The 27075-nt window shown below is 64.3% G+C and overlaps 1 protein-coding gene across 1 annotated transcript; it reads left to right on the top strand.

The window, feature by feature from the left end:
* The first annotated feature begins 1314 nt into the window (after positions 1 to 1314).
* Positions 1315 to 26706, top strand: NHSL2 (NHS like 2). The gene is given in 9 exon segments (XM_079319127.1): positions 1315 to 1693; positions 18180 to 18232; positions 18235 to 18334; positions 19139 to 19275; positions 19365 to 19569; positions 20342 to 20473; positions 21528 to 23705; positions 23797 to 23929; positions 24259 to 26706. Coding segments are annotated over 9 exon segments (3504 nt in total). The 5' UTR covers positions 1315 to 1440; the 3' UTR covers positions 24572 to 26706.
* The last annotated feature ends 369 nt before the right edge of the window (positions 26707 to 27075 follow it).

Raw genomic sequence — 27075 nt, 5'->3', positions numbered from 1 at the left:
AATCCTCCTCACTAAGCCAGCCTCGAGGCCTGGGCACTGCTGCCACAACAAATCTGCATCATGAGGCAGAACAAGAGGAAACCACCTGGAAACGGGACAAAAAAATTAATAAATTCCCACTTCAGCAGGGATGTCGCCCTTGCCCTGACCGGCAGGACAGTGCCCAGGTGGGTGCTGCGGCTGCTGGGGAGGGCAGGTTAAAAACAGGAACACTGTCCGTGTCCCCCTGGGCTGGCAGGAGGAGAGGCCAGGGCTGGGGAGGGCGGGTGGGCTGGGAACAGGGCGTGAGCAGAGCCCGGATGGGCTCCAGATGCTCTCTCCTCACCCGGACGATGATTCATGACTGAGGCTGCCCGAGCCAAGAGATACGGGCTGACTTCACCCTCCCCACGTCCTAGCGGGGTGTGACACCGTGCCTCAGTTTCCCTTCTTTGCTGGGCACAGAGTCAAGAGAACAGCGCTCCCCTGCTCCTTCTGCCCCGGCTCCACCCAGGCAGGTGGCGAGCACTGCAGTCCAAGGAGCGACAGCACCGGAGAGCTCCAAAAATCCTGCGGGAGACGTGGTTCAGCTCCCTGCACAGAGAGGGGCTCAGGGCACTCCACAAAGCTGGAAGGGGAAAGGGCAAAGGGAAAGGGAAAGGGAAAGGGAGAAGGAAAGGGAGAGGGAAAGGGAAAGGGTGGCTCTCAGTGGTAGCAGCCCCACGGAGCTGGGTTTGGATGCACAAACATTTACACAAACCCAAGCGGAGCAGGAACTCTTCAGGAGTCCAGCGAGGTTCGCCATGCAGGGAGAAGCGATATCACAGGGAATTCCCAGTAGGAATTCTATGAATTCTTTTCCCACTCTTCTTTCAGCTTTTGGTGCTGCCCTCACTGTTGCCAGGATCCTGGATCTCCCTGAATTGGGCAGCCAGGACATCCTCCGGTGCCAGCACAGCAGGGACAGGGTCCAGGCTGCTGCTGGAGACAGCGCTGGAGGGGCCGTCTCCTCGGGGATGGGAGAACAGGGGGGAATTGCCGGTACCGGAGGGGGGCCGTGTCCTCGGGGACAGAACCGGGCGGGGACAGCCGGCACCGGCAGCGGTGCCCGTGTCCCCATGGCAGCGGGAGGGGACAGCCGGCACTGGCAGCGGTGCCCGTGTCCCAGCCCGCAGCGTCCCCGCAGCTCCTGCCCCCGTGTCCCGCCGCCGGCCCGAGCAACCCCGAGCGGGGCCGCCCCTCCCTCCCCTTCCTCCTCCTCCTCCTCCTCCTCCTCCTCCTCCTCCTCCCCCCACAGCCCGGCTCCGAGCCCGGCGCTGCGGCCGGACCACAGACCTCGCAGCCGCTGGGCTCGACGGGGGGAACAGCGCTCGCCTGGGCAGAATCGAACCGGGCCGGGGGGCAACTGGAGCGGGGCGAGCCGAGCCGAGCCGAGCCTAGCCGAGCCGAGCCGAGCCCCCCATGCCGTTCTACCGGCGCAGCGTGGCGGTGCGGGTCCGGCCGGCGGGGCCGCTGACCGACCTGCGGGACACCTGCAGCCTGGCGGCGCTCGCCCTGCTGCGGCAGCTGGCCGAGCTCTGCGGCCACTCGGTGGCTCTGCTGGGGGACATCGAGGGACACCTGCGGGCTCTGGCCCGTCGCGCCGCCCGCCTGGACCGCCGCGCCGCCCGCCTGCAGTCGCTGCTGCGGGGCCGCCCGCTCCGCGCCGCCGCAGGTATGGGGATAGCCAGACAGCCACGGGGGACAGACAGCCACGGGGGGACAGACAGCCACGGTGGGACAGAGAGTCACGGAGGGATGGACAGTCACGAGGGGACCGGGACACCTGCGGGCTCAGAGCTGCTGCCGGGCCGCCTCCCGCTGCCGAGGGCTCCGCTCTCCCCCCCAGTCCCGGAGCGCTGCGCTGCTGCTCCTACGACATTGTCACCCTCGTGTCCCTTCCCGGGCGGGGACCCGCGCAGGCCCCGATTTTCTGGGCTCATCATCTCCCCGCCCCGCCAGCAGCGAGGGCTGAGCGGGGCGCGGGTGGTAATGCTCGCCAGCGCCCGTGGTGCCAGGGAGCCGCACTGGGCGCTGGGGTGAGGTGATGCTGGTGCCCAGGGCTCCGGGGTGAGGCCAGGACAGCCCTGCATCCTCTCCCTCTGCCCGGACAATCTTTCCCTGCTCACAGTGGGCATTTTCCAGGCTGCCGGCCAAGCTCAGCTCACGCTGTGTCTGTGATTATGGGGGCTGTGGGGACACCGGGCTGTCAGGGCTGCTCCTTGCCACCCCTTCTCTGTCTGAGGTGCTTCCCTCGCCCTGGGGCAGGGACCGAGGGCGCTGTCCTGTCCGGTGGGGCAGTTTTCACTCGGGGTGTTGTGTATCTGGGGAAGATGTTGGGTTGGCTCGTCCCCGTCCTGGCAGCCAGCGAGGTTTGGGTTCCCTTGGACGGCTTCCACTTCCCATTCCAAACATTTCGGTCTGGCGCTGTGCTGTGCTAGGTCAGGAACAGGCAGCGCCGTTTCGGAGGATCTTAAAATGAGCTCATTTTGGAGTTGTTTATGGAAGTTTATTTTAGAGGCTCTGCGGGGCGGGGAGGGCAGGGCTGAGCAGCGCGTTCCCCGCGAACGCCGCGCGTTTCCCAGGCCCTCGGCAGAGCGCGTCCCTCTGCTGCCGGCAAATCCCCCTGCAGGAGCTCCCCGGCTGCTCCATTTGCCCGGAGCCATGGGAAATGACCGCCAGATCCTACCAGCAGCGTCCTGGATGTCGGGAGAGATCGAAGCGCCCGGCCCGAGCCCGGGAGCTGCGCCAGTCCCGACAGCGCTGCGGACCCCACACCAGACTGGGACCCGACACCATGCTCCTCCTGAGGCACGGAGCGGGGACAATGCGGGGACAATGCGGGGACAATGCGGGGACAATGCGGGGACAACGAGGTGCCACCGTCACCCAAAGTGACCCTGGCACGGCCCTAGGGTGCCAGAGCCGGCAGCAGCAGCGCTGAACGTGCTGGAGAGGGGTCTGCTGGAGGAGGAGCTGCCCGTGCCGGGACCAGATGGAGTCACTGCTGGGTCTGGCCAGAACCTGGGCCTGCTCCAGGTGGCCACAGGGCACCGTGTGTGTGCCACCGAGGGGACAGGGACACCGTGTGTGTGCCACCGAGGGGGCAGGGGGCTGGTGTGGGGGACAGTGCAGGACACCATGGAGGAGATGGTGTAGGGACAGAGATGGGCAGAGTGATGCTGGGGGGGGGTTTAGGGACAGAGATCAGCAGAGTGATGCTGTGGGGGTGGGTTAGGGACAGAGATCAGCAGAGTGATGCTGTGGGTGAGGGGGGGTTAGGGACAGAGATCGGCAGAGTGATGCTGTGGGGGGGATTTTTGTGAGATTTTCGGGGGATGCCTGCAGCTGCTGTGGGCGGGTGAAGCGTGTAGCCCCCGGGTAGCCCCCGGGTAGCCCCGCTGTGTGTTCAGCTGTTTCCATGCAAGCAGCTGCACAGGGAACTGCAGGTGTGTGTGTGAGGCAGCAGCAAATTGTCCTCCTGTGTACAGCTCCTCATTAGAGCCATGAATATGGATGGTGCAGATGTGCTGGGCTGGCTCGGAGCTAGGTCAGAGGTGTGTGGTGATAAAAATGCTGTGATTTATCTCGTGGGAAGGGCTGGGGCAGTGTGAACAGAGCCGATTCACCTTCATTGCTGCTCAGTGGCACAGAGGCTTCCGAGGTTCATTTCTCTTCATGCTAAGGGCCCGTTCACCCTGGAGAGGTGGAGAGGACACCAGCATCACAGCAGGGACCCAGGAGTGAGGAGCAAGCACTAAACAATGTCCCACACTGTGTTTGTGGTTTGTTTTCTCCTCTATTTTCATTTCTTGAAGACGATCCAATGGCAAAAATCATATTTCCCCTGTTAAAATTGAACAGAAGCCCATGGGAGATGCTCCAGGGGGGGCTCACCCAGGATCAGCCATGCCCTGGCACAGGCTCTGCTCAGCCAGCGTGGGTCCAGGTGACATGTCACAGCCTGTGTGGCCAGCTTGTGAGGACAGGGGTGGGTCAGGCTGGAGATCCAGGGCTGGAGACAGCACCTGCCCAGCAGCAGCCACAGCACATCCTTGCTGCACACCCAGCATCACCCAAGGCTGGATTAGTTCCATCCTCCAGCTCCTCTGTGGCCACAAGACAGGCACCAGACAGTTCTCAGGAGGCAGAAATGCTCCAGGTGTGACCAAAGCCCAGCTGCAGTGCAGGCAGGGCCTGGGAGAGTCTGTCCAGCCCTACAGGCGACTTGACCCCAGCTCCCATGGCCTGGGGGGTTTGTCCTTTCCCAGCATGGGGTTTCCCCTTTCCCTTGTGCCAGCTCCCAGATTTGGGCTCCCTCAGCTAGGTCACAACCTTTGCCTGATTTTGGTTCCTACCAGACATGTTTAGAAAGATTTGCCAGCTGTGGTTCTCCTCCCCCTGTGGCTGGGGAGCTCAGGGCAGCACAGCCTGGGAGCTGAGGGAGCTGCCTCACCCTCCCCAGCAAGGGGAGCTGCCAGTGGAGCAGAGCTGCCTCCAAATGAAGAAATCCCACAGCAAAGGGCTGGGGAAACACTTGTCTGTGGCTGTTTCCAGCAGGGGATGGCAGCCAAGGGCTGCTGGATTCCTCTGCTCTTATTCACAGCAGCAGTGGGAGCAGGGAGGGGGCACGGCTGTCACTGGGGCTGGGAACAGGAACTGGGAACTGGGAGCTGAGAATGGGAGCTGGGAACTGGGAACTGGGCACAGCCATGTCCTGGAGGTTATCCATGCAGGGTGTCCATGCAGGTGTCCATGCAGGGTGTCCATGCAGGTGTCCATGCAGGTTATCCATGCAGGGTGTCCATGCAGATTATCCATGCAGGGTGTCCATGCAGCGTGTCCATGCAGGGTATCCATGCAGGTATCCATGTAGGGTGACACCCGTGGCTGTGCTCTGGAGCAGGGACACAGGGCAGGGACACAGGGTCCCTTGGCTGCCTTGGAAGCCAGCAGTCCCTTGGGGATGTATCCAGCTCTCAGTGCTGTGCCCGCTGGCTGTGCCCATTGTCCTGCAGGCACTGGCACAGGCCCAGCCACACTCCGGTCCCTGTGTGTGCACGGGAGCCACTGGCTGCCAGCACAGAGCCTGCATTGATCCAGAGCTGGCACAGAGCCCAACAGACCAAGGATGCTGGCAAGGAGAGTCTGCTCCTCAGCCCTGCCAAGCTCTGCCACCTCCTCCTGCTCTCCCCTGCCCGCCCACCTTAGCACTGGGCACTGGCAGGGAATCAGGCTGGCACCTCGGGTGCATGTGGCTCTGGGGGAGCACCCAGCAGCACGGGGTGACCGTGTCCTGTCCCCTGTGTGTCTGACCCCACACAGATGCCAGGCTGGCACAGCACAGGGCCTGGCACTGGGCACAGCCCCAGGAGCCAGATGGAGCTGCGTGGCACAGAGAAACTGAGCGTGGTGGGCAGGGTGGGGAGCAGGAGAGGATCATTACTGCTGGAGTTAATTAATGGCAGCAGATCGAGGGAATTCCCCAACCAGTGGCTCCTCCCTTCCTAGCACCCTGAGGGGCAAATGCATCCAGGAGGAGCAGCAGGGCCCCAGTGAGAGCTGGGATCCTGACTCAGCGTCCCCAGAGCATGGGGACAGCAGGGCAAACTGCCCTGACACGTGTCTGGCTGTGCATACGTGTGATTCTGTACATGTCTGGCTCTGCACATGTGGTTCTGTACATGTCTGGCTGTGCACACATGTGGTTCTGTACATATCTGGCTGTACACATGTGGTTCTGTACATGTCTGGCTGTGCACATGTGGTTCTGTACATGTCTGGCTGTGCACATGTGTGGTTCTGTATATGTCTGGCTGTGAACACATGTGTCCGTGATTCTGTACATGTCTGGCTGTGCACACGTGTGCCTGTTGCAGACACTGCTCTCCTGGCATGCCGAGGTGCAGGCTCTGTGCTGTCCGTGCTCCTCAGCTGCCTTGGGCTCAGTCTGTGCTCTGTGGAAATGGGAGGAGTCTCTGTTACCGTGGGGTCAGCCCTGAGATCAGCTCCCCCTGTGCCAGGATTTCGCTCCAGTGCTTTCCACCCCTCCCCGCTGCTGCTGTGCCCAATGCCAGCACCTCCCCACGGAACAGGGCTGCTCCATCACCACCCAGTCACTGCCATCCCCAGGGCCTCTCAGGCCGTGTCCCGTGAGCAGGGAGAGCAGATCCCCCACCGCACACCCAGCACCCTCTGGGTGCCCTCTGGTCCCCAGCAGGAGAAGGTTCAGGCTGTCCCCGGGGTGCTCCCCTCCCCACTGCTGCAGCCAGCGCCTCCCGGGTGGTCCTGGCTGAGCGTGGGCTGCCGAGGCCACCTGCAAGGGGCTGCCTGTGTAGGACCAGCTCCTTCCTGCCGCACTGGGACCCCAGCCAAGGGCAGGGGGGTGGGGACAGCCACCCCCTGCCAGCCCCGGGAAACCTTCACCTGCTGCCTGACCCTGTGAACTGCAGGAGGGGCAGCCGGCACTGCCCACAGCACCCACGCAGGCTGGCACAGCCGGGCAGAGGTGCTGGGTGCCGTCTTCTCTCGGGGGGAAGCACCCATCGTATCCTTGCTGTGGCTCCAGGCCCGCCGGAAAGTCGCCAGCTGGCAGGATGCTCCCTCCCCGCGCGGCCACCGCGGCTCCAGCACCCGCAGCAGCGATGTGTAGCTATGTCTTTAAGAAGGGCCTGGGCTGGGGTGGGAGAAGCGTTTCCATGCAGCCTTTCTCCAGAAACCTGGTTCGAGTTAGTACGAGCCAGCGGCTGCCAGAGCTGGCGCTGCGGCCGCTCCCGCTCCCGGCCGGTCCCTGCCGGCCGCGGGCTTGGAGCACCACCGAGCTGTGCAGCAGCTGCCCCCGGTCCTGGGGCCTCGGGGAGAGGAGGAGGAGGCAGAGTTGGGTGAGTGGGAGTTTTGTCCTTTCTGCCGGTGGGACTCCCTGCCCCGCCCCGGGAGGGCCTGGCAGGACACGGGCAGGGGGCGGTGAGTGCGCGGCATGTGGCTGTCACCGCAGCTGGGTGCGGGCAGCAGCAGCCCCGGGGCTGGCACGGCACGGCTCGGCTCGGCTCCTGTGCGCACCCAGCACGGGCATGGTGGGATGGGTACACAGGACACGTCAGGGGCGCGGTGCCCTCTGCTCCCCGACAGCTCCCGTGCCCAGCCCAGGGACTGGATGTGTCCCTCCTCTTCCTCCTCACCCGCTCGGGTTGGGACAGGGACCTTCCCCAGAGACCCCAGCGGGAGAAAGGAGCCCTGAGAGGGGCTGGGAGAGCCTCTGTCACCCGGGGGAGGTGCCAGTGCCACCCCTCACACCCCGCGTGTCCCTTAAGAGGCTGGTAAATGACAGGTACTGGGGGTGGTGGCACGGCACGTGGTGGCAGCCTGGCTCCGCGCCGCTCTCTGGCGCAGCTGTTTTGGGGTCATTCCGAGGAACCTCTGGGGGTGTGGGCGCAGGTTGTGGGGTGACCAGAGCTGGGGCACCCCTGTCCCCTCTGCCTGGCCCCACACACACGCTGTGAGAGCTCTCACAGTGCGGGGTGGCCGCATCCTGCAGCCCTGGCACCCCGGGAGCGGGGAGGGCACCCCTGGGTGCCCTGGGCAGGACGGTCCGGCCCCGGTGAGGTTACCGGCGCACGGAGCGAGCAGAGATGTTCGGTGCACGGGAGGAATCCCAGGAATGCGAAGCCTGCAGGGGACTGGAGGTGGCACGAAGGTGTCACGGCAGCTGCAGTCCTGCACGCAGATCCCCTGCCAGACTCGGAGGCAGCTTGGGGGTCACCTTCAGCGGGGCCACCACGAGCTGCTGTGGGGCTCGGTGTCGCAGCTCTGCCCTCCAGGACCCTGCCGGTGGCTCTGCCGGGACGTGGCGCCTCTCGGGGTCCAGGACACCCCGGGAGCGACTCGCCGTGCTGCCGGGAGCCCTGGCCCCGCTCCCCGGCCCTGGCCCGGCCCCAAGCCGTTGTTCTCCAGTGAGCTCATCTGCCTCGCTGATGCTGAGCTCTAATATGGCCTCTTGGCCCGAAAAGAGCCAGCTCGGCCACTTAGTGAATGTTTATGTCTTCTCCATAGCTGGGTTCTGTGCCAGGAGCGGAGCCGCTCCCGCGCTCGGGCCGCACGGAGCCGTGGCACCGGCGCTGCCCTCCGGCTCCGTCCTGCTCCTCACGGTGTGCCCTCTGTGCCCGGTGTGCCCGGTGTCCTGCACCAGACCCGGCTCTGTCTACGCTCCCGGGAGCCGTGTGCCCACGACAGCGCCGGCAGCCCTGAGTGCCCAAGGGGCTCGAGGGGGATGCGGGTCCGAGGCTGCCCCGCACCAGTGGCTCGCGGTGACGGGCACCTTGCGGAGCTCCCGGGGCAGTGCCCACTGTAGGATCAGAGCCCCACGACCCTCATTGGGGCTGTTCAAGCAGGGGCCGCTGCCCCGTTGCCTGACTGGGCTCGGCTGGGGTTCGAGGAAGCGGCAGGAAGTATTTTCTTGCTGGAATTTCTGCCGACCACCCCAACCCGCCCCAGCCCTTCACCTCCCTGACGAGTGCAGAGGCTGGGTGAGGTGGGTGGGAGCCCTCCCGAGCTGCCCACAGCCCCCTGCCCGGTTCCCTGTGAGCCCCGGAACGGGCACAGCCCGGGCAGCAGGGCGCCACCGCGGGGCCCCCGCACCGCTGCGCCTGTCACACCCACCTGCTCCCACATCACTCACACAAACTGCTCCCTGCACCAAGTACTGATCCAATTTGTGGCTGTTTCCATAACAACCTCCCAGCGCTTTCTGGTCCTTTCTGTTGCTACACGGATGCCGAGATCCGATGTGTCAGGGATGCTCCGTCCTGGGACGCAGTAGCTGGGTCGAGTCGTCCCGATCCCTCTTGGCTCCCAGCGCTGAAGGGCCGCGCACGTGGGAGCTCTTGGCATGCTGGACAGGTTCCTCCACTCTGGGAAAGTGGGTTTTTTTCCCCATGAGAGGTATATGGTGAGGTTTGGCCAGGAGAAGGAACCCAAGCGCAGTAGCAGATCCAAGACTCCTGGCGGTCCCTGCATGCAGCTGAGCTTTGTGCAGTCGTGGCTCTGCCCGGGACACTCAGGGACAGGAATGGGGACCTTGGCAGACAGAGACCACCCTGTTTATCCTACCTGAGATGACATCACCCCCAGGCCTGGCTCCTACAATGTCTTGCAGCTCTCACAGGGTTCCTGGCCGTGAGTGTTCCCAGCCCCAGGACCCCGGGGGCTCTCCAGTCCCAGGACCTCCTCCACTCATCCCTAAACCAAACAACTCCCCAGGGGCTACCCAGCCCGAGGGCCCCCAACCCAATCCCATCATCCCACTCCCCTGGGGGCTGTGCAGCCCTGGAATCCCCACAGCAGCGGTGTGAGGGTGTCCAGCCCCGGTACTGCCCCACGATCACCCTGATACCCTCTATCCCCATCGCCTCGGGGGGTGTCCGGCCCCGGTACTCCCCAGCCCCAAACCCCGCAGCCCATCCCCATCTCCCCGATATTCCCGAGCCCCAAACCCCGCAGCCCATCCCCATCACCCGGTATTCCCGGGCCCCAAACCCCGCAGCCTATCCCCATTTCCCCGGTATTCCGGAGCCCTGCGCCGCCCCCGCCCGGCCCCCGCAGCCGCCGCCATTGGGCGCCCATTCGGTTCCGAGGGGGCGGCGGGGCGGTGGCCGGTGCCGGTGCCGCCCGGCGCGGCTCAGCGCGGCTCGGCGCGGCTCGGCGCGGCTCGGTGCGGCTCGCACGGAGCGATGCGGCCCGGCCCGGCCCGGCCCCGCGGCTCCTCCCCGCGCGGCGCGGCGAGCCCGGCGGGGGGCGGCCGGGGGCGGCCCGGGGGCGGCGGCGCGCGGAGCCCGGGCCGGCCGGCGGCGGAGGATGGGCAACGCGCAGCGGAAGGGGGCCGCGCAGCCAGCGGCGGGGTAGGATGCGCTCGCAACAGGTACCGGCGAGGGCGGGGCGGCACCGGACCCGCGCCCCCGCAGCGCCGCGGCCCCCGCGACCCCCGGGACCCCCGGTGCGGCGGCGGGCGGGGCGGCTCGGGCGGGCTCGGGCTGCGGCTCCGCGCTCCCCGCTGCCCCGGCCCCGGTGGGGCGCTTGGAGGACACGGGCAGAGGTCAACCTGGCCCAGGCTCGGCCTCCTGATGGGGACGGCGCGGGATGGGGCTGGCGGTGCGGCCACCGCGGGCCGCCCGCGTGTGGGACAGGTGCTGGCTGTCCCAGCTGCGGAGAGCCAGCCCCAGGTTACGGGGAGCCAGCCCTGAGCACAAGAAATCCAGTTCTGGGCAGTGGGGAGCTAGCCTGGCCATGAGAATCCAGTCCTGGGCATGAGAATCCAGCCCCAGGGTGTGGGGAGGCAGTCCTGGGCACGGGGCTACAGCCCTTGGCATGAGAATCCAGTCCTGGGCAGTGGGGATGCAGCCCAAGATGTGGGGAGGCAGCCTGGGAGAGGGATGCACCCCAAGGCGTGGGTAGCCAGCCTGGGACAGGGATGCACCCAAGGTGCAGTGGGGAGCACTCCCAGCAGTGGGGAGCCCCTGGAGCTGCTGTCCCCAGAGCTGCCCCCCCAGGCAGGAGCCCGGCGTTGCGCAGCCCCAGCTCCTCCTGCTCCCACACATCGCAGTGTGGTGGGTGTCTGGGGGCTCCTGTACCACAAAGCATCTCGGGGGGGCGGACAGCCCTGCAGCTCTGCAGGCAGCTCTTTGAGGGGAGCACAGGGAGCAGGGGACTCACTGGAGCTGGGAGCAGGCACTGAGGGCAGGTGCCCTCTGAGGAGGCAGGGTCAGACAAGCAGGACCTGTCTGGTCACTCTTTTGTCCCCATGTAGCTGGTCCAGGCAGTTCAGTCACCCTCCCCAGTGCTCCAGCTCCTCTCCCAGCCCAGCTCCTGGGAGTGCCAGAGCAGCTGGGACTGGGGTCTGCCACAGTCCTGGCAGCAGGCCCATCGGAGCCCTGGAGTGCTAGAGTGCAGCGTGCTGGGCTCTGCTGGCCCTGCTCCTGCTGCCTTTCCCTGCCTGCTGGCTGGGGAGCAGGACACAGCAGCAGGGAAGAGCCAGCCCTTGGAGAGACCCTGGGAATATTGCTTGGAAACTGCAGGAGAATGGGGACTGCTTGTCACAGCCCAAATGACTGTCACAGCTTAATAATCAGTGGGCAGAGAGGGTAGCAGCACAGCCTGCCACTGCCTAATTTTGCAAGTGCTGTTGTAGCAGTGGGTGCAAAGCACCGAAATGGGGCACAAGAACTTGGGGTTATGTAGGAGGGGGCCAGGAGAGGGGCTCAGCTGTGGTCTGAGGGGTGAGAGATGCTCGGTATGCATCACATCACCCTTGACTGCCCTGCTGGGTCATGGGAGGTGGGCAGTGGTGGGGCTGTGGGGCTCAGAGGGACCATGGGGTGCTGGCCTTCAGGTCGTGGGGGATGAGGGAAGCTGTGCCAGCATTACCCAGCACAGAGCCCTGGGCTCCTGTTTGCAGGCAGGGAAGATGGGCAGTGCCCAGACCATGGGATGCTGCTCTGTTCCCTGCCCCCTGCCTGCCTGTCCCACTTGGTGCTGGGAGAACTGATCACACTTCTGGATTGTCAAGGGAACTCTGGGAGCCGCAGGAAGGGCCCAAGGGGGTGTGGGGCCAGGCCCTGGCCAGAGCTGGTTCGTCTCTGTCCTCAGGTCGCAGTTCCCTGCCAGCCTGGAGATCTCCAGCAGATCTCCCTCAGGTCCTGGTCTCCCTGCGTCTGGCTGCTGGGGGCAGGGAGGGGTAGGATTGGCACTGCACGGCTCAAAACCTGTCTGGGGTGTAAATGCTTGGACACTCCCAGGGCTGCGGGACTCGGTGCCTGGGGCATTCCTGAGCAGTTGCACACAGGCTTCCATGCAGAGGGGTGGCAGCAGGTCCCGGCTGGAGCTTATCTGGTGAGGGGAGGGAGCTGAGGCTCCCTGAGGAGCAGCCCTGTGGTGGGTGTGGGATGTTCCTGAATGAAGCCTGCGCTTGGGGCAGCATTCCTGGCTCTGCTGCAGCCCTGGCTCCCAGGAGCCTCCCTCCTCTGGGAGAAGGCTGCTCAGCTTTACAAAGCCCTGGGGCGCTGGGAAAGTGGTCCCCGAGGAGCCTTTGCTTCAGGCTTTGGAAGGAGCTGGAGTGAGGGGAAGCTCTGGCAGCTCCCGGGTCGGAGCCAGGGGGTTCGGAAGGGCTCTGCTTTTGTCATCTGTAGGGACTGATGGAGCTGGTGGGGAGTGGCTCAGCTGGGCTGGGGCCCGCCACAGACTCCAGGTGCTGCCTTCCCCACGAGGAGTCTTGTGGTTGCTCATGTAGGAACAGCCATGCTCTGCTGGGAGGACAAGCCCCCAGGTGCTGTTTCTCACTCTCGGATGTGCTCCACCCACAGCTGGGGAATATTTTGGTTCCGTGACCTTGCCCAGCCTGTCTCGGCTGTATCATCCCTCTCCAGGCGCTGCAGCAGGGATGCCCGCAGAGGGATGAGCGTTCCTGGTGACCCTGAGGGCGGGGGGGTGTGGGATGGGCTGTGCCGAGCCGCGGTCCCTGCACCGTCCTTCCCCGGGGAAGGAAGAGGGGCCGGGCAGGACAATGGGCTGTGCCGCTGACTCAAACACTCAGTTCCTGGTCGCTTCCTCTCCGCGCTGGAGCTGCAGGCAGCGGGGACGGGGGAAACTCGGTGCTCTCGGCCTGCTTTGGGGCAGGAGCTCCTCGGAGGCCGGAGCAAGCAGCCTCCCCCTGCACTCAGCCATGGCCAAGGTGGAGTGGCTGCTGGCACCCTGGCAGCGGGCAGGTAAGGCAGGCAGCAGGGCAGGGCTGAGGTGGGCACTGGGGCAGTGGGTCTGCAGGACCCCGAGCTGGGGGCAGCTCTTGGGCGCAGAGCCTCTGCAGGCCGTGCAACAGTCCCTGGGGTCAGGGCTGTCCAGCAGTACCAGCCTTGTGCTACCTTTCCCAGACCCACCTGAGCTGTGGAGTGTCCCTGTTCCTTTTAAATCGTTCTGCCATTCTGCAGCCTAGTGGGGTGTCCTTGCTCTGACAAAGCAAGAGAGACACCAGTCCTGCAGGGACAGATCCTGCCCATCCCTGTGCTGTGCCCTCCTGGCAGCTTCCACGTGCTGCCAGCAGCAGGAGGGAGAAACGTGGCACCGTGGCACGTTTGCAGACACCCAGGACCCTCGCTGTTGTCACTGTTCTCTCCTGTTGTGGCTGATTTCAGGTCTCAGGCCCCTTTGTCCCAGGGCCTCTGGCCACATTCCCCTCTCAGGCGACTTCCTCGCATTGTCCCGGCCCCGGAGTGTAAAAGCAGCCGGGCACGGGGGAAGCTGTGCTTTCCTGGAAGGACCCTCTGGAAGCAGCCTCTGGCACAGGCAGCCCGTGCTAGGCAGAGTGCTGAGCACTGCCTGGGCTCCCATGTGCAGTCCCAGCCAGGCTGGGGATGTCACAGCAGCCATCCTGTGCCCAGTGGTTCCTTTGGCCATGGCACGGCGATGTTGGGCTGCCAGGACCAGCTGGGTCTGACAGGTTGCCATGCCAGGCTTGCTGAGGTTCTCAGGAAGGGTTTGTGGCTGGAGTTTTGCTGGGAAGCACGGGAGAGTGAGGACTACAGAATGAGGAGGCTGCCAGGGAGCCACAGCAGGGCTGGGAGAGGGCTCTGAGCTCTGGTCCTGCTGCCCATGGTGGAGGGTTTGGTGCAGGAACCTGGGTCCAGCTGGACTCCAGGCTCCAGTGCCTGCCCCAGTGCTGCTGCTCTGGCCCCAGGAGCAGTGGATCTCAGCCCCTTGTCAGGGAGCAGCCTGAGTCCACCTTGGCTGGCACAGTCCCGGGCCAAGCCCTGGTGCCAGCACGGCTGTGGGCAGTTCCCATCCCCACAGGATGGGTGAATGGCACACTGGGCTCCCCCTGGGCCAGCCTCACCTGCCAAATCCTGCAGCAAACACCTCCCTTCCTGTCAAAACTCCCTGATCAGGGCCCATGGTGCTGCTGGGACTGAATATCCTTGCACACTGCAGCTCTGAGTCCTGCCCATGGACAGGGACCTCATTGACTGGTTTGCTGTTCATGGTTTTCCTAGAAACCTCAAATAATCCAGCCTTCCCCCATGAGCTGAGGGACCCTCAGAGCTGCCAAATCCACCCTGCTGCCAGCAACTTCTGCAGTGCCCTTATCTCCCATCAGCACAAAAATCAGCTGATTCTCTGTTAAACAGGGAGCTTGGAAGAGCTAGAAACCCCTGGCAGATCTGGTGTGTTCAGACTGTTGTTTCTGAGTGCCTGTGTGTTCAGACTGCTGTTTCTCAGTGCCTGTGGTCCTGCTGGGCCCCTGTGGGGAGCCTGGGGACGTGCTGTGCCAGGGTCCTGGCATGGCACCCCTGGGGTCTGGGCATTGCACTCTGAAAGGCTTCCAGCCCCTCTGGCCTCAAGCACCAGCAGGTCAGACACCTGTGCAGGTGGGGAGTGGAGCTGTGCCTCCAGACATGTGACAGTGGGAGGTGTCCTGGACAGAGTCACATTTGGACAGGATCACATTTGGACAGGGCACAGTCTCTTGGCTCATGCCAGGCACGGGGATGCTCAGTGAGCACCAGGCCTGGCGGTGTCAGCAGGGTGTCCTTTCAGGATGGACTCAGACCTGGCAGTGTCAGCAAGGTGTCCCTTCAGGATTCCATCCCGACCTGGCCGGGGCTGCCATGCCCGCGGGTAGCCGCTCCGGCTGCTCCGGCAGCTCCGGTTCGGCGGGGAGTGAGCCTGGGACAGGCGGTGTTTCTGCGGCCGCTGCCAGCTCCCTCTGTGCGCCCTTCTCGCTTCCTCCCTGCTCGCCGTGGAGCAGCCTGCGCCTGGCTCCGAGCACGGCAATGCCCGCAGGCCGGCGGCGAGCAGCGCAGCACCGCGGACACGGGCGGCTCCCGGTCCCGGCGCTGCGACACACGGCTCGGGGTGCCGCGGGGATCCTGCCGGCCCCGGTTCTCCGCTCCTGCCCTCCGGCGTGCCCGGGGCTCCGGCAGCCGCGGTGCCTGGACCCGTTGCCATGGCTGCTGTGCTGGTGGCGCATCGCCTGCCGCTGCCGTTACATCACTGCTGCCACCGCTCCGCGCTGGCACCGAGGGTCCAAGCGGCTCCGGACGCGCCCCCGGCATCTGCTGCGCGCGGGGAGCGAGCCTGAGAGGGAAAAGTTTGACGGTGAATTCAAGCGAGAGGCATCGTCTCACAGGAGCCTCGGCCTGGATTGAGAGAGCTCCGATGGCTCTGTCAAATATCTCGCTGTGGATTCGGGCTGCCTGGGCTGTGGGTGAGTCGGGATGCTGGCACGGAGCAGGGGTGGCTCAGCAGATACCAAGGGGTTGTGGGTCCTGCAGGGATGCTGTTCCCGCAGGAGAGAGGGGAGCTCAGCTCCCCTTCAAGCGAACTTCCCTGGGATTTAGCCTCAGCCCTTGTGGACCATGGCCACAACACGCCGAGCGTGGGCTCACGCTCAGCAGGACTCCGAGGCTGCAGCATCTGCTGCATCCAGCTGCTGGTGCTGGCTCTGGGAACATCCCAGATGGCAGATGTCCATCGGCAGGCAGAGTAGGATATGCTGCCTGCTCCTCCCTGCACGGCCTGGGGCCAGGAGGGGATCTGGTGAACCCCCCAGCAGCCGTGCCTCAGTTTCCCTCAGCAGCAGGGCTGGCCAGGCTCAGGTCGGGACCGCTGGGGTTGGTGACACGGAGCTGTCTCAGGCTCTGCTGTCCCAGGCTGTCCTTCACCTCCCACAGGCACTTACCACGGGTTGGGAGCCCCTCAGAGGTATTTCGTGCTCGCAGCCTGGCTCTGATAAGCGTGGCAGGAGGTCACTGCCAAGGGCACTGCTCAGCTCAGCCATCCCGGCCAGCTGCCCTGTTCTCCTGCTGACACTCCTGTGTGCCTGGGGCACCCCCTGCCCACAGATGGGGTGGCACTGGGCTTCCTTGGGCACTCACAGCTGCCCTCGTGCAGAGGTTGCTCCCGGGGAGCACTGTGGCACTGGCACTGAGTCAGGGCTGCTGGCTCCTCACACCCCATCGCCGAGCTGTGTGCTGGGCTGGGAGTGCTGCCCCAAAACAACCACTGCTGCCCAAACAGCCTCAGAGTGGCTGCTCCCAGGGGCACAAAGCCTCAGGGTGCTGCTCACTCTGCACAGTGTTGTCCTTGCAGTGCAAGTTTGGGGCATCTGGCTGCTCAGCTCATCCGTGCTCAGCCCTTGTCCCCAGCTGGGGAGATGGAGCCCACAGTGCCCGTGCCGTGGTGATGCCAACACCTTGGCACTGCCAGCAGCTCAGCAGCGCCTGCCCACAGCCCGGAGCGGCTCAAGACTGTGTCACTCCCAGCCCCAAGCAGCATGTGGCAGCAGGGGGGGAGCTCCACGGGGAGAGCCCCGGCACGGCGTGTTCCCCGTCCCCCGTAGCGGGGCAGGGTGCTGGGCGTGGGTGCTGCCACGCTTCCGCCGCGCCCAGGCTGCGCTGCTGCGGTTTGCCTGCGTGCTCGGGGCCCGGGTGGCTGCTGCGCTGACTTGGCAGTGGGGTGAGGTGCAGAGGTGAGTCCCCTGTTCCGGAGAGGGCGGTGGGGGCTGCTCAGGATGGGCCTGGGGTCCTGCTGGGGGCGGCTGCAGGGGGATGTATGGGCAGGAGGTGAGGAGCATCAGCTGTGCTGAGGGCAGAGGCTGGGGCTGTGCAGGTCAGGCAGGGGGTGCAGCAAGCCAGGATTGGGGGTGCACCTTTGGGGTGCTCTCAGAAATGACAGGCCAGCACTGGATTCCCTACCTTGCCAAAACCAGCAGGTTCTGGGGTCTGCAGAGGTGCAGGTGAGGTCTCTGCCCCTGGCACTGTGGGTCAGGTTTTTGGGGAGATGCCCAACCTTGCCCTCTGCGTGGCACACACATGCACACATGCGCCCCAACACCACTTGGTTGGTATGGAAACAAGTCAAATTATTTAGAGGAGGAAGAAGGGAGGAAAAAAAAAAGGAAAAAAACCCGGTGTTAAGGCCCGTCGTTATGGAAACAAATTATAAAAGTAACTAGGCTGGGGACATGGCACCTTGCTTTGGGGTGCTGGGCGTTGTGCAGGCTCCATCAGCTGGGGGAAGGGTGGGCATGAGGGCACCCAGGGGCACCGGACTATTGTGGGCAGGAGGGCACCTGGGGGCAGGAGGGCACCTGGGGGCAGCAGGGGGATGCAGAGCAGATGAGCTGGGCCACAACTGCCTGACCACCGGGTGCAGAGGGAAATGCGGCTTTTACTGGGGGTACCACATCTGTTTTGAGGCCATTCCCCTTCCCAGGACATGGAATTGTTTCTGCTGCCTCAGCTGGGGCCTGGCACGGAGCAGGCTTTGGCAACAGGGCAGTGGTGTGGCAGAGGGGAAGTGTTTGTCACACACTGGTAATCAAGGGGTCTCAGCTGGTGGGGATGGGGACAGGGACCGTGCACAGCAGGATGAGCCCTGAATGCCCAGGGATGAGAGCCTGGCCATCCACACCTCTCTGAGAAGCTCACACAGACCTGCTCTGTGCCTGCTGGGGTGGATGGTGCCCTGGGAGGCGGCTGCCAGGCGGTGGCACTGCCACGTGCTGGGTACCAACCCACATCCACCCAGAGCACTGCAGGTTCCCATGGCAAAGCCTGTTGGTGGGAGCAGCGCTCAGCTCCCCACAGGGCCGGCTCACTGCTGAGCCCACATCCTGCTCCCGGGGACTCTTCCTGGGCTGGGCTGTTTCAGAGGGTCTGAGCAGCCCTTCCAGAGGTTTCCTTTCCTGCAGAGCCTTGGGGGGTTCCATGCCAGGGCCTGTGAGCCCCAAGATGCTGTGCAGTGGAAGTGACAGGTCCCTGGCTTCTGCCTTTCAGTTGCAACCTCTGCTCCTCCGCAGCCAGGATGTTGCTCCACCAGCGCCTGCAGCATTTCCTGCGCCCGGGCGCAGTTAGGCACGGTGGCAGGGCTGGCTTCCTTCCCCAGTTTCAGCCAGCTCTCTTCTTGGCAGCCCCCAGGGACAGTGTCCAGCCCCCAAAGCAGTAGTGGAGATGAGGGCTGGTCCCAGCGGGCAGCAGCCTGCCAGGGTGGGACACAGCCATATCCTGGCATTGCAGACAGCTGGGGCGGGATGGGCACTGTGCTGGGACCGTGTTATCCCACAGCAGCACTGCAGGGAATCCACCCCCACCTCCTCTGAGGCCACTCTCTCCCCTCTGCAGCCACCTCTAACCTGGACCTGGAGAGCAAGAAAGCTGCCCCCCGCCAAGCTGCCCATGGCAACAGCCCGTGAACGTCTTCCTGGCCACTGGGCGCCCGCCGGGCATGGAGCAGCTGCACCAGGAGGCCCAGCTCAACCTGCAGAGCTTGCTGCAAGGTACAAGGACAGGGGTTGGGGTGGGTGCTGCCCAGGCTAGGTGAGCACCGTGAGACTGTGAGCTCATCTCCCCCACGTCTGAGCCGCTCCTCGGACCTCACCAGGCTGCAGGAGTTGAGTCCTGGGGCTCCCAGCCTCCTGCAGCCCCTCACTGATCTCTGCTCCCAAGTCACTGCTGCAGGTGCCAAAGCAACTGGGATCAGGATTGCCCTGCTGAGGCCACTGGGGCCACCAGGGCACCCACAAGTCCCACCACAGCACAGATCTCACCAGGGCCCCAGGGAGCTGCCTCTGATCTGCCTAACTGGATCAGCGTGGCCAGTGGTTTTGTTTCTGTCCAATCTCTGGCCCGGGCTGTCACGCGGCCCCGGCTCAGATGCTTCTCAGGCATCAGATGAGATCAGCAGCCCTGCCATCCCCCAGCTTGTAATCTCATTAAGTCAGCCTGAGCAGCCCTGCTTTCCGCCAGTCCACAGCCACCAGCATTAATTAGCTCAACAATTACAGGATGGGGACACACTGAGTTCCTGGCTCTCTCCAGTGGGGCTGTTTCCCAGTGAGACCCACTGCATCTCCTGACTGCACCCCAGGAGAAGTGGGGGTGGCTGCTGGGATCTTTGCACTTCTCCAGTTCCCCAGACCCTCCTTGGGGTCTCCTTTCCTTCCCTTTTCAGCTGCCTGTCCTGAACAGGGATGGCCAGCTAGGCTGGGGACAGCCAGAGGGGACAGTCACCATCCCTTCACATGCCCCTGCTCTGGGATCTGGCAGCAGGAGCAGAGTCCCAGGTGCCGTTTTCCTTGCAGAGGAGTATGAGGAGCAGTACACCGAGAGCAGGGTCACCGGGCAGACCTTCCGTGCTGCTGGGAACCTGCCCCCCGACACCTCCCCTGAGCCATCACCTCGACCCCCACCTGCCAAGCGCCTCGAGTTCGTGCTTATGGTGAGTTCTGGGGCGCAGGGAGGGCAGCAAGTCCCCGTTTGTGTTCCCCCCTCGTCCCTTCGGTGGCTGACATGCCTCTCTCCCCGCAGCCCCCCAGCCAGCGGGCAGCCCAAGAGGAGAGCACCAGCAGCACTGTGCTCAGTGCTCGGCCTCCTGACACCTCCCTGAGCCTCCCCACCAGTCCAGACAAGCAGCCCCCCTGGCCCACAGCCTTCCCCCTGCCCCCTGTGGAGGAGAAGCAGTGGCACCAGCCCAGCTCCATCCAGACCAACATTGTCCCCATCAATGTCTCAGGTAGGACAGCACCCCACAGCGCAGGGAGGGACAGGGCTGTGGGCAGAGATGTGGGACAGGGGGTGATGGGAGGTGGCTGTGGTTGCGAGCTGTGTTCCTGTGGGTTAGGTGGGCAGCAGGGCCATGCTGGTGTCCATCACTCCCACTGCCTCTCGTGCCATCTGCAGCTCCGTGCGTCTGCTCCACTGCCCGTGCTGCTGGCAGCTCTCACATCCCTGATGTGATGCCCAGGCAGCCAGCTCTGTTGTCACCTGTGCACCAGGTCTCACCACACTGTGCACCTGGTCTGTCTCACCTGTGTCACATCTGTCCATCTTCTCGTCCTCTCAGAGCCACATCTCCCAGCAGCGTGTCCTTGCAGACACAGGTGCCACACTGGCCCAGGTCAGAGTCTGGGGCTGGTGGCTGGGCTGAGGTGCCCCTTCTGAGGGCAGAGGTGTCTGTGTCCTTTCCCTCCATCATGGAGAGCTGTGCCAGGGCCACCTTGCTCCCTCAGTCTGGCTCAGCACAGTGCTGTGGGGTGCGGCCTCACCAGCACAGACCAGAGCCTGTCACGCAGAGCAGGGCTGGTCTCTGGAGCTTCCCATCCATCCCACCTCCATCTGCGGCGTTCCCACCATGCCTCCATCTCCCCCATGCTCACCCCACACGGCTCACCCCATCCTCCTGCATCCCACAGTCCCACCTGTGCCACCATGCCAGGCTGGGGACACGCAGAGACCCGGGTGAGGGAGGGGGCAGAGCTGCCAGCCTGGTGTTTGTTTTGGTACAGGGCAGCACTTTGCTAGGCACGCGAGTGCTCGTCACTCCCTGTTTAACACAGAGACCGCCATGAACCCCAAGTCCACCCTGCGGCGCAGACGGACCATTATTGGATTCCCTAACCTGTCCCTGCAAGACCAAGGTGACAAAAAGCGCGCAGGCAGTGCCTGGGCAGGGCTGGCCCCCCAGAGCTGCCCTGCTGGTGGCACAGCCATCCCAGGCTGGCAGCCAGCCCGGGCACAGCCGGGCTCCCGGGAACACCCTGACCAAGGGGAGGTGCAGGCACCACACTGACTCTGTGCCCTCCCAAGGTGCTGGGCATACTGGTGACACCAGGCTGGCCTGGGGCTGGCATGGCATCAGGGACACTTCCTTTATCCTGAGTCAGGGTTCTGAGGCAGGAGTCATCCAGCCCTGGCTCCAACAGGTCCCCGTGCCCACCTTCCCCATGGGCAGCCCCTGTGGCAGGGTGCTGTGGCTGTGGGGCACACACCTTTGCTGGGGCTGGCAAGCTGGCCACACCAGTGCCAAGGGTGTGCATGTGAGAGTGCCTGGAGCACTTCTAGGCTGGCATTGGATCCTTGGGAATAGTAGCCACTGTGGCTCAGGGGCTCTGTCCTGCTGTCCCCTCTGGAAGGTGCAGAGAATCAGAGCCAGCCTCTGTGTGGGGACAGGGGGAGAAGCCATGGCACCAGCTGCTCCAAGGCAGCTTCAACGGGGTAGGAGGGAGGTCTCTTCCCATGACAGTGGTCAGACCATCAACTGGTTGTCACAGCTCCTCCCTGGGAGTCAGTCAGACCTCGGCCCATCATAGCCTTGAGTATCCTGGCCTGCTGGGGGTGTTGAGAGGGGGGCTGCTGGCTCCTTCCCCCATCCTGGCTGTGCTGTGATGGGAGCCCTGTGAGCCACCATGTCCCTCCCTGTCTCGGCTGACAGTGCCTCATCTGGCTCCTCCTAAATCCCATCTGTGTCCCCACCATGGAGCAGCACCAGAGCAACACTTTGGTTGCCATGGGACTCATTTCCCCGTGGGTAGAGCCTCCTGCCATGCTGCTGGTTTGTCCATGGCACATTCCAGCCAACAGACGCACAGCTGGACAGAGGTGCAGCCTCAAGACTGGGACAGTGTGAGGGCAGGGCCGTTTCCCTGCGGGTGAGGCAGGGTGGTGCTCACCAGGCTGTGTCTGTCCCCACAGGCAGTGCCAACGGCCCCACATCCAGCACACACACGCCCATCGCCGAGCCCCTGTCCTGCAGCTTCGTGCCTGAGACCACGAGAGGGGGCACGGCGCCCCAGATCAGCCCTCGTCCACCCCTCTCGGCCTCACTGAGGAAGACTTTCAGCGACCTCGGGGCCCGCTGCTGCCAGCCACCTGCTGCCATGGATGGGGCAGCCAACCCCTGCGCCAGTGCCTGCAATGGGACACAGGGCGCCCCTTTCTCCCCACCCTGGAGCCCCCTGGGTTATGGGACCCCCCCCAGCCTCACCACTGGCCCGGTCAAGGGGCCCACCTGCACCTCTCCAGGGGGCTCCATCCCATCACCCAGGCCAGGCTCACCTGCCGCCTCCACCTCCTTCTTCATCGCCACAGAGGAGCGCACGGGCAGCAACGGACCCAGCTTCTTCTCCAGCCCGGTGCCTGCATCCCCCCACGGTTCCGGGTGCCCCCAGGGAGCCAAGGAGAGTTTCCTGCCGGGCAGCCGAGAGGAGCTGGAGGCGGCAAGGCGGGGGCAGCTGGAGGTGGAGCGGGCAGGGTGCCGGTTCCGGGAGCGCTCGCTGTCGGTGCCCACCGACTCAGGCTCCCTCTGCTCCGTGGACATCGCCTACACCGAGATCCGGCGGGGCAGTGCCAACTACGCCCTGGGCTACCCCAGCGCCAGCTCCGAGGGCAGCACCAGCACCGACAACATCTCGCTGGGGCTGGAGCCCGAGGGGCAGCGGCGGCGGCGCTCCAAGAGCATCTCCTTGAAGAAGGCCAAGAAGAAGCCCTCGCCCCCCACGCGCAGCGTCTCGCTGATCAAAGAGGGGCAGGATGGGGACGCAGGGCTCAGTGCCGCGCTGCCCAAGGAGCAGCGGCCCAAAAGCCTGTGCATCCCCCCGGAGTTGCAGGGTCACCGGCTGGTGCACACCGACACGCAGGGCAGTGTGGCCAGGGAGCCCAGCAGCACAGCTGCCCCCCACCAGTGGCAGCTCACGGACTGGAGGGCCGGTGATCCCTACCAGTCCCTCTCTGGCTCCAGCACCACCACAGGCACCACAGCCATTGAGTGTGCCAAGACACGGGGCAGCTCTGAGTCCCTCGTGTCCCCTTCAGTCTCCAGGGCCACGACGCCCTCCCAGCTCTCTGCCGAGGCAGACCTCAAGACCTCGTCACCAGGCAGGCGCACAGGGCTAATGTCCCCATCCAGTGGGTACTCCAGTCAGTCAGAGACCCCAACCCCCACCGTGCCCACCTCCAGCATCCTCGGGCACTCCCCGCACCAGGTGCGGGTGAGGCCGCTGGTCCCCGAGAGGAAATCCTCTCTGCCCCCCACATCCCCCATGGAGAGGAGCCCCAAGGGCAGGCTGTCCTTCGACCTCCCGCTGACCCCACCCGCCCACCTCGACCTCTCCGGGCTGAAGATCTCCCTGAAGGGGAAGACGAAGGTCAGCCGGCACCACTCTGACTCCACCTTTGGCACCAAGCTGGCGCAGAAGAGCAGTGCCATCACACCCATCATGCCCGTGGTGACACAGTCCGACCTGCGCTCCGTGCGCCTGCGCTCCATCAGTCGCTCGGAGCCCGAGGACAGCGCCGATGGCCCAGAGCACACAGAGGAGCCAGCACGTGTTCCCTGCCCAGGCCTGGAGAGGAAAGTGAAGCCACCCGTGGCAGAGAAGCCGCCACTGGCCAGGCGCCCCCCGTGCATCATGCCCAAGCCCCCGGTTCTGCGGGAGGAGGGTCCCCTGTCCCCCAAATCCCCACCAGCCACTGCCGCCAAGGAGAAGGGGCTGGCGCAGGATGCCGTCGTGGTGCTGCGAAGAGGGGAGCTCCGGAGGGGTTTGGGGGAGCCCCACTTGTCCCTGACGCCGGCAGGGCCCCGGCGGCTGTCGCAGGGCAGCCTGGACGAGCTGCGGCCAGAGGGGGAGCGCAGGAAGGCCAAGGTGCCGCCACCAGTGCCCAAAAAACCCAGCGTGCTGTACCTGCCGCTCATCCCAGCCCCGGCACAGCTGGGAGCGGCTGTGGGGGACCTGCCCCCCACCCCCAGCCCCATCATCACGCTGGACACTGACCCCACTTGCTGCGACCCCGACGCTGAGGATCTGCCATCCCCTGAGGCTGTGGGCACCACGCCTGCCAGCGAGTCTTGCAGCGAGCCCAGCCCAGAGCAAGGTGAGGGTCTCCTCACCCCAGGGATCAGGGCTCCCCAGGCTGCACTCTCAGTGAATCCAGGGATTCACTGCTGTCTTCTCCTTGCCCACAGGCAGCTCAGCAGAAGCTGGCACGGAGGAGAAGAGCTTTGCCAGCGACAAGACGGCTGAGTCCATCGTGGAGGAGGATGATGAGGTGTTCACAACATCCCGCACCACAGAGGATCTCTTCACAGTGATCCACAGGTAAGGCTGGGGCATGCACTGAAGGGGCATGTCCCTGTGCCCACTGCATGCCACCACTGCCATAGCTCTGGGTGTAGTGACCCCCCACCACAACACCTCCATTGTCCATACTGGGGCCAATGTTCGTCCTTGGGGACAGCTGATTGCTGCTGCCTTGAGCAGAGTGTGACCAGCAGGGAGGGTCTGGATTAGTCCTGCCTGCCAGGAGCACTACCTGCCATGCTCGTTGTCACCCTACCCAGCAGAGCAGGCTGGGCACTGCCATGCCCCTCGCTCTGGGACCTCACCACAGCCTCAGACTGCTCCACCTGTGTCCCTTTGGTGCCTAGGTCAAAGAGGAAGGTCCTGGGGCGGAAAGAGCCTGGTGACACCTTCAGCAGCCGACCCACCTCCCACTCACCTGTAAAGACTTCAGGCTCCCCAGCTGGCGAGTCCCTGGCAGCAGTGAGCAGCAGTGGGAAGTCTTCCAGCAGGAATGAGGATTTTAAAGCCCTGCTGCAGAAGAAGAGCAGCAAAACCAGCCCCGGTACTCGGCCATCTGCTGCTGAACTGCTCAAGACCACGAACCCGCTGGCCCGGAGGGTCATCACAGAGTTTGCCCCTGAGCTGGACGGTGCAAACAGCCCCAAAAGCCAGCCCTGACAACACAGGGGCCCCTCCAGCTGGAGGGGTGGCGATGGCTGCAGAGGGAGCACTGCCGCAAAGGGCTGTACTGGCCCTGTGTCCTGCTGGGGGGTTCCTCTGCTTTTGTTCCTTACTTGGAGAGCTGCTGGCAGAGAGGCAGCGGCTGGAGCCCAAGCCCTCATGACTCTGGGCCCTTCCCACGAGGGAAGCAGCTGGAACTGGCCCTGGCTGAGCCAGCTCCTGGGATTGAAGGTGCCTGCCCAGGAAGTGGAACAGGATCACAACCCGGGTGTCACCCCATGCCTGCAGCGAAGCAGCTTCAGACTCTTTGGTCCCTTTGGCATGTGGTACTTTAAACAGCTTTTCTAATGCACAGTGGTGGTGATGTTTGATTCTCTTCCCTTTGACACTGTACCTTGAGTTTCCCATGCAGAGGTCCCCTGGTTGAATTCAGCTGGACACACAGATGCACTTTGGGAAGATGCCAGGGGTTCGGCTGGATCTGCGGTTGCTTTCCAAGAGTCACAGGAGGTTCCCTGTCATTGCCCTGAGCACACTCCCTGTCACACAGGGAACTGGCACCCGACGTCCGCAGCCAGCGCCACCACCTCAAGCCAAACCCCACCCCTTGAAAGCCCCCAAAATGCTGCATTTTGGAGCTCCTCAGCTCTGTCCAAAAACAAACCCCGGGGTCTTCTCCACTGCCAGGCCCCTGGCCTCACTGCACAGGGGGTCTGGCAGCCACCCCACTCCCCTCCAGCCCCCATGCCAGGGGTCCTGCACCCAGCTGCCAACTGGGGCCATGGGGTGCGGTGCCATGGGAAGGAAGCTCGTCCCCTGCTCTGCCTCCTGCATCTCCCCGACAGACTCTGTGACAACTTCTGCTGCCCCAGAGGTCCCGGGATGCTCCTGAGATGGTGGCTTGAATCCAGATGGACATCACCTGAGCCACCTCCATGCTGACTCCTGGGTCCCTCCAGAGCTGCCCACCACTCACCCATGCCCACTGCCCACTGGTGCCATCAGGGCGTGTACACAGGGCCATGGAGGAGAGTTTGCACGTTCCAGTGAGATTTGTCCCCCTCAGCCCCAGCTGCCTCCTCCTGACCTGGCTCGGGCCTGGGGGCCCAAGGACAGAGGCTGTGCTGTGGGGAGGGAACACGAGCCCAGAGAAACAGGAAGGGCCAGCTGTGGCTGACAAGGAAATGGTGTTTAGGGAAATTTCTGCTGGATTTCTTGGTGTGTTTGCACACACTCCAGCCCTCCTGTGCCAGGGGGAGAGGGGCAGTGGGTCCAGGCAGCAGCACAGCACTACAGCAGCTCTCCAGCTGCTCCTCCAAGGGGCCCAGGCTGCTCTGGGGTCTCTGCCCCACCAGGAGCTCTGCATCCCTGGGGAGCACAGCCTGGGCAAACACTTGCCCATCCTTGCCCCCACCCTGCATCTGACCCCACTGAGGCTCCAGTTGGTTCCCCTCTCCTCCCTCCTGGTACTCACCCATCTCTCCCTTTCCTCTCCTAGGGCTGCAGATTTAAGCCTGTAATTAAGAGCCAGGCTTCGAAACTCAGGAAAAAAAAAAACAAACACACAAAAAAAAGCTCTAACGAATGTCCACATTTCACCCCCATCCCCTTGCCCCAGCCAGTGGCAGGGTGCTGGTGTGGGATGGGGCCAGGGCACAGCTCGGGAAGCTCTGGGGACGGGTAAATTTTGCACATGAATGCTCAGGAAACCAGGGACGGAGCCGGCAAAGGGCGCTGGGGGCAAGCACGGGGCAGGGACCCCCCTGCAACACGCCCAGCACCACTGGCAGCTGGAGTGGCCAACGCTGCCGGGGGGAAATGGCCAAGTGGGCCAGAGGCCAGGTGTGGGACAGAGATTGGCCACGGAACGGAGATCGGCTGTGCGATGGAGATCGGCCAAGGCATGGAGATCCTAATTTCCCTGGCCGGAGGAACGTGCTCTTCCTGGGGCTCTTCCTGAGGCTCTTCCTGGCTGGGTGCCCGTCCCTGGCCGCTCGCTCCCCGCCGGGCTCCCCCTGGCTGCGGCTGTTCCGCCGGGAGGAGCCCTGCCCTGGGCTGGGGGCCGCCAAGGTGCCAACTACGGAATGTTGTACTTTTTATCTCGCCAGCTTGGTAAAGTGCTCCCTGCTACACGCCTGTGCTGTGCCTGTGCTTCTTTGGGCTGCCGAGGGACACGCTCAAGAGCACTCACCCTCACACACAATCGGGCATACTCGTGCCCGCTCAGACACCCTCGGACATATTCATGCACGGGGATGGTGTGTGGGGATGGTGTGAGGGGATTGGGGATGGTGTGTGGGGATGGTGTGAGGGGATGGTGTGAGGGGATTGGGAATGGTGTGTGGGGATGGTGTGAGGGGATGGTGTGAGGGGATTGGGAATGGTGTGTGGGGATGGTGTGAGGGAATGGTGTGAGGGGATTGGGGATGGTGTGTGGGGATGGTGTGAGGGGATGGTGTGAGGGGATGGTGTGAGGGGATGGGGATGGTGTGAGGGGATTG

This window comes from Erithacus rubecula (genome assembly GCF_903797595.1).
Source record: "Erithacus rubecula genome assembly, chromosome: 15".
NCBI lineage: Eukaryota > Metazoa > Chordata > Aves > Passeriformes > Muscicapidae > Erithacus > Erithacus rubecula.
The sequence above is the reverse complement of the archived record's forward strand: the minus strand, read 5'-3'. Positions and strand labels throughout refer to the sequence as shown.